Source organism: Camelus bactrianus, chromosome 1 (assembly GCF_048773025.1).
Source record: "Camelus bactrianus isolate YW-2024 breed Bactrian camel chromosome 1, ASM4877302v1, whole genome shotgun sequence".
NCBI lineage: Eukaryota > Metazoa > Chordata > Mammalia > Artiodactyla > Camelidae > Camelus > Camelus bactrianus.
The window spans coordinates 7,340,266-7,351,830 of record NC_133539.1 but is presented as its reverse complement, the minus strand read 5'-3'; the positions used below and the strand labels follow the sequence as shown (position 1 = coordinate 7,351,830).

At 44.2% G+C, this 11,565-nt stretch overlaps 1 protein-coding gene across 2 annotated transcripts; it reads left to right on the top strand.

Moving 5' to 3' along the window:
• Positions 1-1,010: 1,010 nt before the first annotated feature.
• Positions 1,011-10,590, top strand: RIPPLY3 (ripply transcriptional repressor 3). 2 transcript variants are annotated; one of them, XM_010956517.3, is made up of 4 exons: positions 1,011-1,485; positions 2,357-2,423; positions 5,983-6,050; positions 9,529-10,452. In XM_010956517.3, exons 1-4 carry the CDS (start codon positions 1,382-1,384, stop codon positions 9,806-9,808), a joined length of 519 nt encoding a protein of 172 aa, XP_010954819.1. In that variant the 5' UTR covers positions 1,011-1,381; the 3' UTR covers positions 9,809-10,452. The 2 variants fall into 2 exon arrangements, with proteins under 2 accessions (XP_010954819.1, XP_074213266.1); XM_074357165.1 differs by lacking the exon at positions 1,011-1,485 and adding an exon at positions 1,498-1,673 and having other exon boundaries at positions 9,529-10,590.
• The last annotated feature ends 975 nt before the right edge of the window (positions 10,591-11,565 follow it).

Here is an 11,565-nt window from a genome sequence, read left to right as displayed (position 1 = left end):
AGGCACCCACACCGGTTGTCTGTCATCCCTTTATAAAATCTTTTCTATGTTAGTAGATTAAATATAGTATCTTATTGTTGCAACCTTGTCTAACTTTCTTTTCCTCGCCTCCCCCACATCCTTATACTCAATGCCTTTTAAAATCATTTGTGTGACATTTTATAAAGTTATTTATTAATTTCCCTCCTCTTTGTTTTGATTAGGTTTAATCATTGTCATAACCTGTTGCTCTTAAAAAAAATGTGGAACCATTTCAGTCTCTGAAGTTCTTTGATTTTTCTTTAAATCCATGAATGTAGGTCACATAAAGCTTGCATTTTCAGACGCAGCGTCCGTGGGATACCGAGGAACAGATCCTGTTTAAGCGAGGGGCCCGAGTCCAGGCCTGCGGCCCTCAGGGTTCTGTCGCTGGGCTCTGCTGATAATATAGCACTTGTGGCATCCAGGCCCAGCGCTGGTGACGACCGCAGCCGCCCAAGTGGTCCCAGGGCACGCGCGCCCTCCCGCATCGCCCAGGCTCTCTGTACCCAGCCTGGGGCTAACCAGAGGAAACTCCCACCCACCCCCATAGAAAGCCACATCCTTTTCCAAGGTCCCCATCGGTGGGAAGGGTGCTCTCATCTCGAGAACTCTCTCCTGAAAGCGTCGCTGCCCACCGCCCACCCCACCCCACCCCCGCCCCCGCCCCCGCCCCCGCCCCAGTTTGAGCATAGCGGCCACGATGTCCCGGCGCCCGCGGTCCAGCACCAGAGGCAGGGCGGGTCACAGTCTTCTATAGCCGCCCCCCAAAACCCCGCGTCCGCTCTAAAGTGGTGGACGTGAGATTTTCCGCAAATCTGGGACCTAGATTCTCGTGCAGGAACCAGAACACCAAGGGCCGCAGAGACCCCAGGGAGGCGGAAGGAAGCCAGGGACACTTCTGTTCACCGCCGGGCAGGGGAGGCCCCTCCGCGATCTCCCTGTAGCTTCCAGCCCCGGAGAGGGTGCACCCGACGCAACCGCCCAAGACCCCCGCCCGACGTGTCCCCCTCTCCAGGCTTCCCGTGTCACTTCCCGCCGTCCCCTCCCCGAGCTTCCTTGCCCCCGCCCTTGGCGATCCTCCCAGGGTTTCCTTTGTCCCCTCCACACCCTTGCCCTGGGCTTCCCGATTCCCCTCCTTGACCTCGTCCCCTCCCCACCGCCGCGCTCCCTCCCTGAGCTTTGCTTGTCCTTCTCCGGTGCCCACCCCACCCTCTCCCGGGTTTCCCGTGTCCTCTCCCCGCCCCGCCCCCGTTTTTAAACCTGGCGCCGAGCGCGCGGGTAGGTGAGCGCCCTAGCCCGAGCGGTTAAAGGCGCGGCCGAGCGCTGGCGCCGCTGGAGGGGCGCGGGTTCCGAGGGCACCATGAGATCAGAGGCAGCGGCCGGAGCCCGGGAGGCGCGGGGACGCGTCTGTGACTGCCCGGGAGACGGGCCCCGGGAACCACTGCCGCCGCGCGGGTCCGAGAGGTGAGGCTGTACCTGCGGCGCTTCGGTGCGGGGAGCGCAGAGAAGATGCTCCGGCCGCGCTGAGCACCACGAATCCGCGCAGAACCCCGGAGCCCGACGGCGACGCCGAGCATATTCCTTAGCCAGAGCCAGGGACGCAGAATCGTCTCGGTACCAGAACACAGTTCTGAAGCGCAGAGGCCCATGAGGTGCCTGGCAAGGAAACGGGCCGACTCTTCGGTTTATAGATCTGAAATGCACCGGGCTGGGAACGTTAAAGCCTTCAGGGCCCCTCAGCGAGCCTTGCAGGGAGTCATCTCACGTTAGTTGTCACACTGATGGTGACATTCTTTGCCCTGTGTTTGGGGCTCAGCTTTCGCTGTCCCCGGGCACCGGCCCTTTTTAAGGTAGTTTTAAAAAAAAATCAAATTAGCAGGGGAGATGTGGAAGGGACTGGGTGGCCAGGCAGCAGCAGAGAAGAAACTGATTCCCCCTTTTTGCATCGTGAAACTCAGTAGAACTCTGTCTGTACAATCAACATCCTTCAGTAGCTGGTGCGGTTGAAGTTAGTGAGCCACGGAGTAGCCAGCCTGGTGGGGAGAGTGAATTGCGGAATCCAGCCAGGGTGGGAGAGAAAGTCCTCAGATAATGTGTCCCCTGATGATTGTATCAGATTTGAGAGTTCTCAAAGCCCCGTGAAGGCAGAGAACTGGGCATGTGGCAGGAGAAAAAAGCACAAATGCACTGGCCACAGCCTGAGAACGTGAGAGAATGTTCTAGTGTGTCTAGTGACCCTCAGGCAGACATTAGGAGTGATCAGAATGAAAACTCTTATGATCTAATTTTAAAAGCAGAAGATGCTGGGTTTCACTCTTGGTCCCTGCCATTCCAGCCAAGCGCCATGGAGACCTTGGATCCTGACACCCCAGGATGCTGAGCCGACGGGAACCCGAGGCGCGGTAAGGTTAAGTATGGACATCGTAGGTGTCAAGCAGTTCAGCGAGCAAGTGGCATCATTTCTAAAATAAAGGGACCGTGAAAGGCCTCCTCGGCCTGTCCCTTCCTTAGTCATCTAAGTGCCTTGGGATCTGGGAGTAGGATCCTGGGCCAGCCAGGTGTTGATCAGACCTGACTCTTATGCCAGTTGGCTCCAGCTTGCTGCTTCTTTCTTGAAAAGCAAAGCCACTATGGCTGCCACTATGGGTTCAAGGGCAAATTAAAAGACATTCCTTCTCTGCTGTTTTTTCCCCCCTGTTAACCAGCAGGTAGAGATGAAGGGAAGGCTGCTTCTGCCCCCCTCACCTTAGAGAAAACTTTGGTATGCCATTAGTGCTGGGCTGGTGCCACAGTGCAAATATGGGCAGAGCCCTGTCTGGGGTGCCCAGAAGGTGTGGTTAAAAGTCCCCACCTGCCGTCTGGCCCTTTCTGAAGCTTTTTGGGCCCTGTCCGCAAGGACTTCTGGGGTAACACATGTTGTCTGAGCAAATACACTCCAGCTGAAGGCTTTGTGGGTGAAGATTAATCACTGCCACTATTCTTTTGTCTATTGCATTGGTAACTAAACTGCTTTATACTTACTGAAGTAATGACTTGCTTTCATAGAATGTGCCTTTCCTTTGTTGTATTAAAATGTAAGTTGAAATATTTTAGACTCCCTTATTAAATTAATCTGAATGATGAGACTTTTAATTCAGTTACTATTTAAAGAATGAAACAAATAAAATCTATATGAAATTAATGAGGGATATGATTTTTTTTTAGCCCAAGTTATTCTTACATGCAGTATCTAAATGATGGAAAATAATTCCTTCTTTTGCATTCAAATTTAAGTTCTTAAACATAAGACTTAAAAGGTACTTGGGTACAGGGAGGGTATATATAGCTCAAGTGGTAGAGTGCATGCTTAGCATATGCAAGGTCCTGGGTTCAATCCCCAGTACCTTCTCCAAAATTAATTAATTAAATAAATAAATAAACGTAATTACCTCCCCCTGCAAAAAAAAAAAAAAAATTTAAAAAAAGGTGCTTGGGAGAAAACATCCTATTTTAAGTGAAATGTATGTGGAACCTATCAGTTGTTTGCAAGAATGAAAAGCACACTTCCTAATGTAAGGCAGTTTGTTTTTCTATTATGATGAGAGAGCCTTTTGTGAGAAAAATGATTACTTGCAGAAAAATGTTAAGCCACAAGAACTTTCTAGTTGATTATCAGCATGGCGCAAAAGATGAAGCAGTTGTGTCCATGGATTTGCAGGGGGAGGAGTGGGTGTGCGTGGGGGCTGTAGAGCTCTCTGCCTGGTTCTTCCCGGGACGGATCTTTGCAGAGCCCGACTGGCCGGGCGGAGCGCTCAGCGGCGGTGACCGCAGACCCCAAGCGCCGCGGGCGCGGTTCCCGGGCGCCCCAGCCTGGTGAGGAGCAGCCGGGCGCGGGGAGGGACGGCTTCTTGCTCAGCAGCGCCCTCTCCCGACAGAGCAGGAGAATCCCTCGATTCCCGAGCCCTGTTGTGTACTTCTTAAAAAATATTGGCGGGGAGGGGTGGGAGTGGTGAGACTACTGCCTAGTGACCTGTACCAGGATTGCGCGCAAGCAGATCAAAATTAGAATACAATCTAAGTTCGAGGGAAAGTCTCAAGGCCCTGTGTCCTGAGCAGCGGAGTCACCCTCACTCATTTGGTTCCCCTACCACCACTTGGGAGCTGTCTCCCTTACCGCCTGGGAAAAATGAATGACAGCCTAAACCTGCAAGGGAGACGACTTCCTAGGACATATCAGGGACTGTGTTCTAGGTCTGTCCTTCCATCTTCCAGGCTCCCTGCATCCTAGCATCTCCGGAGTCAGAAGCATGCATAGGGAGGAGGCAATGAGACCCTCAAGAAAATCTCTCCTGTATCTGTTCTCTCGCTCTTAAGAACACACACACACCCCCTTAAACACGGCGTGTAACTTGTATATGTTTCTGTTCTCCTGACTTATCAAAGGGTGAATATTTAGACATTTTCAGTCATCAGGAAAGGATCTTTAATGATGATACTTGTGGTGTGAAGTTTTAAAAGCTGTGTATGTTTGTGGGGGGAAAGTTGATAGAGTCTATTAAAAGTGAGCTGTGTATTTCACAGAGTCTGGTTAGGATTCATCACTTAAACGAGGCTATTTCTCTGTACTACCCACACTGCCTTTAGGTGTCCATCAAGATTTGCATTGTCCATTACATCCTCTGCCTTCACTGGGTATAAAATCACTTCTGACAGCCAGAATTGCTTATGGTGGTAGAGTGAGCCTGAGCAATTAGAGATATTTTATAATTACAAACAGAGCTTAACACAGACCTGAATTCCTGGAGTCCCCAGAGAGTGAATTTCATTGTGGAAAAAGTTTTGTTCCAAAGAGTCTTATACTATTTCTCTTAGCTCACCATAGCATATTATAAAAATAAGGCTGCTAAAGTGTCAAGGAGCCTTATGGTTTCAAGTCTTTTGTTAGATTTTTAACTTGGTCTGAGTTATTTTTTGTGTATGGTGTAAGATAGGGGTCAGTTTCATTCTTTTGCATGAGGCTGTTCAGTTTGTTCAATACCATTTATTAGACTGTTCTTTCTCCAGTGAATAGTCTTGGCTCTGTTGTCATAAATTAATTGATGATATATGTATGTTTATTTCTGGGCTGTCTATTCGGTTCCATTGATCTACGGGTCTATATTTATGCCAATATCACACTGTTTTGATTACTCTAGCTTTGTAATATAGTTTGAAGTCAAGAAGTGTGATGCCTCAACCTTTGTTCTTCTTCCTCAAAATTGCTCTGGCTATTCAGGGCCTCTCCTCTGCTCTTGATATTTAAGTGGTCTGGGGTGTTTGGGATGATACTCAATGTCTGGAATCTGTCTTTCCTTTCCCTTCTGGTCCTTGTCACTAAAGTTCAAATCTTTATCACATCTTGCCAGATGCCTCCAAGCCCTCACTTCACCAATCTGGGCTCTGCACTGCTCCCAGCAGCTACTATTTTCCTTAAAACTCAGATCTGATTGTTGAACTCCCAGCTCAAAAATCAGTCATGGTCTTCAGTGCCTGCCTCTAGAATGAAACCTAGACTCAATAGTGGGTATTTGAGGTGTTAGTATCCGGACTCAGCTTACTGTTGTAGCCCTTTTACCACTGCAGTGTCTCCTTCATTCCACACTGGGCTCCACCTTTCCCTACATGTGCAGTCTATTTTCCTGCCCCTTGGAATTTGATGCTCTCCTCCACCAGGAATGGGCCCAGAACTGCATACCCAAGTGCCACTGATGTCTTAACCAGGCCCCATGAACCCCTTCCTGATCCTCTTCCTTGCCCGGGACCCCATGACAAAAGTAAGAGGAAGAGGGGCTTATCAAATACTGTTAAGATGTTTAAACTGTCTCCAAAATTGGAACTGATGCTAACAAGTGCAGGCTACTGAGATTTTATTTCCAAACACTTCGGTATGCTACTCTGAGGCTCATTGACTGTGTCTGAGTTTGTATGTGTCTGTCTTTACAGCTTGAGCCTGGGGGTGACCAACGAACATTTGGATCAAAAGGGGCCTTTGGGTTTCAGCATCCTGTAAGGTAATATCTGACTTCACTGTAAGAAATATTTCATTTCCTATTTTTTTCTCCTTTTAAAAATCTTTTAAAAATCAATTCCTTTTAATATAAGCATTAATACACTCTAGTGTCTTCAAGTGTATACGTTTCCAACAAATAGAAAATAATTTAGTATATTCCCCAATATCATTTAGTTATTATCACCCCAAGGAACTTCAAAGATACTTTGTTGGATTTCTGGAATCTATTCATTTATTCATTCATTCAGTGTTTCAGTTGTAAGTTGAAATTGGCCTCTCTCTTCTCTTTACATCTTTTGTTTATACCTCTCATTACATATTTTGCCTTGTGTTAAATTTAATTGCATATGAATTATATATATGTATCAGCTTATTTGCTTAGACTTAGGTGCGTTTCTATTTTTCTCCCAGGGTATAAGTTAATATATTACCGAGTGCAAAGTAGACTTCTTAAATGATGGATTGGATAGATGCTGGACCACAGTTGGTTCCTCTGGCCTCTCTCAGTTCTTTCGTGGTCCTGGCAGCCATCAGGACCCTCATGGCTGTATCCTCTTTCATTTCTTCCATTTTAGGCAAGTGGTTCATGCTCAGGGTTTTTATCTGTTTCTCTGTGTCCATCTCTCCTTTTCCTCTTAGCCTGTCTCTCTCCAGCTCTCATTTCCTTCACTGAAACAAACCTAACCTAGCGAATGCTGTCAAGTCTTGTCAGAGTATTTTTTACCCTAGTTATCCTGGAAGACTGGGAGCATTTTTTTTTAATTGAATTATAGTCAGTGTACAATTTTGTGTCAATTTCTAGTGTACAGCACAATGTTTCAGTCATACATATACATGCATATATTCCTATTCATATTCTTTTTCATTATAGGTTACTACAAGATAGTGAATATAGTTCCCTGTGCTATACATTATAAACTTGTTGTTTTGGAAGCTTTAATAAAACCCAAAGAGAGGGAGAGTATAGCTTAGTAGTAAAGTACATGCTCAGCATGAAAAAGGTCCTGGGTTCAATCCCCAGTACCTCTGTTAAAAAAAATAATAAATAAACCTAATTACCACCCCCCCAAAAATAATAAAAAATAAATAAAATCCCAAGATTTTAATTGCTGGAGATGAAATTTAGAGCCCATCATACTGATCAAAGAGTGATTTTTGTGAAAAAGGAAGTTTTCCTAGTGTTTCACATCAGTGGTTCTTCAGTCCTCACTGGAGAAGCTTTAAAAATACATATGCAGGGTGATTCCTCTGGGGTATGGAGAAAGGTGCAGGTATCTACTTTTATAGGCTTCCCAGGTGATCTTACATGCCACCGGGGTTGGGAACCACCCCTCCTTCATGCCTGGTGAGCCCTCCCCTGCACACCTGCCCCCGGACCTGCCTTGCAGACTTTCTGCTGCTCCCCAATTTTTGATTCATTGAGAATGCAGTGACTGGCAATATGTGAGCTGCATCTGTGTAACCAAGTATTGCAAACTGAATACAGCAATTTTATCTTTTTATCACAAAAATTTCAAACCTACACAAAAATGGAGAGAATGGTATGGTGAACCCCCACGTGCCCATCACCAGCCTGAGTAATTGTCAGTGTTCTCTGGATCAGATCATGTTTATCATCTCTCCCAACTATTTTTTTGTTGTTAGAGTACTTTAAAGCAAATCCCAGACATCTTTTGCATTCATTTGCAAATACTTCAGCATGAGACCTAATTTTCAACATGACCCACCACTAAACTATACTGTCTTAGATTTACATTCCATTTGTCACAGAGTTTCTCAACCTTGGGACTACCACTGCTTTGGATTGGATAAATTTTTTTGATTGAAAGACAGTTGACAAGTTGTGGTATATTTATACAATGGAGTACTACTCAGCCATAAAAAAGAATAAAATGCCATTTGCAGTAACATAGATGGACCTGGAGATTGTCGATCTAAGTGAAGTAAGCCAGAAAGAGAAAGAAAAATACCATATGATATCACTTATATGTGGAATCTAAAAAAAAAGACAAATGAACTTATTTACAAAACAGAAACAGACTCACAGACATAGAAAACAAACTTAAGGTTATCAGGAGGGGAAGGGGGTGGGAAGGGATAAATTGGAGTTCCAGATTTGCGGATACTGACTACTATATATAAAATAGATAAACAACAAGGTCCTACTGTATAACACAGGGAACTATATTCAATATCTTGTAGTAACTTATAATGAAAGTGAGTATGAAAATGAATATATGTTTGTATATGTATGACTAAACTATTATGCTGTACACCAGAAATTGACACATTATAAACTGACAATTAAAAAAAGAAAAGAAACAAATTCAGTTGACTCAACCGGATCACTCTTTGTTGCAAGAGTGTTAAGCTGCATCCCTGGCCTCTACCCGCTTAAAGCCAGTAGCTTCCTAACAGTTGCGGCAACTAAAGCTGTCTCCAGACATTGCTGAATGTCCCCTGGGGGTAGAGAGCCACCATCTACTGGAATTCTTAGATAGTTAAAAATTGTCCTATATTATTTATAGTAGGATGTTTTCTGGTTCCCTTTTCTCCTCTATCCAAAAAAGGCAGGGAGGTGGGTGGGGCGGGGAAGGGATTGAAATCAGCTTTGCAAATACACAGTGATCAATTGATAATCCCTCCCAGACCCTCAGAAGACCATGGGTAAAAATGCAAAAATTAGTGAGTCAAGCTACAAGGATAAGAGGATGGGGAGAGTGGGGGCATTTTAAAATAATTTTCATGTATAATTGGAATCATAAATTCACCAAACCTGGATTTAAATGTTCCAAATTTTATATATCTCTGTTCTTCCTTTCCCTCCCTCCCTCTCTCTTTCTCCTTCCTCCTTCTTTCTCTTTCCCTCTCTCTTCTAGACAAATTGCCAGCAATGCCATTTTCTCTTCTGCCAAAGCGAGGGACCCACCCCTGCAGCCTTTCTGTGGTGACGTTCAGAAAGATTAGCCACTTCTCCAGACCAGGGTTTCAGGGTCAAGTTTCCTCCAAAGTCACAATATTCCCCATACTTGAGGGTCTAGGAGGGATTGAGGCCTGACCTCAAGAGGACGTATATGATCCAGCATAGTCAGTCAGGTCCTCTGTTTGACCAGAGAGAGCCTCTTAACCTTCCAACTCAGTGTTTCCCTATCCTATTACCCCCGTGGAAGCACACACACCATTTCCCTGCATCTATCTAAACTGAATTTCTCTCAGATTATAGCTCATTTCTGACCTAGTGCAGGGTTCACTATCAGGTTCCTGCCCCCCCAAATCTGCTCACAATTTTGTGTTCTGGTAGCTTAAAAACAAACAAACAAAATAAAAACAAACAAACAAAAAAACCCTGCTGTGCGCAGCAAAGGCAAAATCAGAGAGGCAGGCTCGGAGTTAGCTGCTTCCAGGGAAAAGGCTCCTCCAGGTGGAGTTTAGGACTGTTTTAAGGTTGATTCACGGTGTATTTGTTTCTTAAATATTAGACTTTATTTACCCATCTCTAAGCGTCAAGAGTACCTGCAGAGTTCCGGGGAGAAGGTGCTGGCCAGTTTCCCAGTTCAAGCCACCATTCACTTCTACAACGACGAGTCAGACTCAGATGGGGAGCAAGAAGAGGAAACCCTGGAGGTGGAAGAGGGAAAGCGCCGAGACCCGAGGACAAACGCAGGATGGAGGCCGGGAGGCCACGGTGGTCTCCATGGTGATGGTCTTCTCCCCCACCGTGACTCTCCGGAGGATGCTGGGTGCTCCTCATCCGAGTAAACCGGTCTCTCCCGCGCCAGACCCACCTCACGTGTGCCAGGACTCTGCGTTTCCGCTGGGCGCGCAGGGACTTTGGCCAGCACTGCCCGCATCGCGAGGACTCAGCTTTTACTCTTCCTTCTCCTGGTCATTCTTGGTGCCGTATTCATACGTTTGAGACAGGATTCTAGGATCAAGCGAACATTTTATTCCACAGGGGTTGTTAAGTGGGTGGGGGCACCTTTCAAAGCACATTCAGCAATGTCACTCTGCTGACCAAGGGACAAATCTTTCCCGCACGGATGTATAACCCACCCATACCTCTCACTTAACCTGAGGCTCCTTATTTAGCTATTAATGCTTTTGTAAAAATGATTTATATATTGTCATCCAGGGCTAACGTGGTTATTTAGTGGCATTCTGGGGGGAGAAAAGTATTTATAAAAAAAACCAAAAAAAAAAAACCAAAACACTGAATACTTTGCATAAGAGTGACAAAAATAAAAAAGATACGAATTGGGGGGTGGGGACAGTTCTAGATAAACATGTATCTGATTCTTGTCTAAGGGCTGTGTGTATGACTAGAGAGAATGGCTTTAACTCTCAACTGGGGACCGCTTTGGACTTGTTACTTGAATAAAGTAACACTGTTGTCAATCAGAGTACCTGATGTAACCTTATTTTCAGCTTTTTATATTTTGAGGAGCAAATGAGTGTAGTCATCAAGGTTTTTCACTTAACCATCTTACACGTGGTTGTTTTCCCAGTTTCTACTTGAAATAAATATTTTGAAAGGAAAAAAATTGTTTGATAATCACCTTTTTTGTTTAAGACATCTTTAGGTTTAATTAGTGCCTGCTTTAAAGTTTGTAAGTTTGTCAGGATTTTTCTATATTTAACCCTTGAAATTATATTTATAGTTTTTAAGACTGCAGAAAAAGTATAAAAAAGAAAGCAAAATGGCCTATAAGTTCAAAGCTCAAATAATCCATTAATTTTAAAAAATAGGAGTAATACATGCAAATATTCTAACAATCCAAACAGTACAGAAAGTGTTTGTTGCAAGTGAAAGTCACCCCCTCCTGTCTTCCCCTTCTCTGTCCAAAGACACCCAACATCATTTTTTAAATTGCTGAATCCCTTTAAAAATTTGCTTTTTTAAACTTTTTCTCTTTTCTATTTACATTTTTTTAAGAATTTTTTTCTTTAGCAAATGCTTTTATTCTTTCATTTTATTGTTTCATTTACTGTTTTTACTTATTTTATTTTATATTTTTATTGAAGTATAGTTAGTTTACAATGTTGTGTCAATTTCTGGTGTACAGCACAATGCTTCAGTCATAAAGGAACATACATATATTCTTTTTCATATTCTCTTTCACCATAAGTTACTACAAGATATTGCATATAGTTCCATGTGCTATACAGTATAAACTTGTTGTTTCACTTACTGTTTAAAGTACCTTTTTCCAAACTTAAAAACAATTCTTATGGGCTTATTTCAGAAAGGTTTTAAGATGGCTTATTTTGCTGAGTTTTAACAGAAAAACACTAGAAGTCTTACCTCTACTCTCTCTTCCTGTGATGCTTATTATGGAGCTGAAGTCATCACATTCGGCTTTAGTTCGTTTTCTTAATAAATCAGTTTTACTGATTAAAAAGATCTGGCTCAATGATCAGTTTACTTGAAGAAACTGAATTTCACCCACATGCTGATGGCACTAGAATTTTAAATGTGCTTAGTATACTTTCCTTAAATTAGAATGTGGCCAACCTAG

Bases quoted from the DNA above. Each gene is read 5' to 3' on its own strand.
- RIPPLY3 (XM_010956517.3), top strand. From the start codon at position 1,382: ATGAGATCAGAGGCAGCGGCCGGAGCCCGGGAGGCGCGGGGACGCGTC. The intron at 1,486-2,356 runs GTGAGGCTGTAC...CTGCCATTCCAG, and splicing joins CCGCCGCGCGGGTCCGAGAG to CCAAGCGCCATGGAGACCTT. The intron at 2,424-5,982 runs GTAAGGTTAAGT...CTGTCTTTACAG, and splicing joins CGACGGGAACCCGAGGCGCG to CTTGAGCCTGGGGGTGACCA.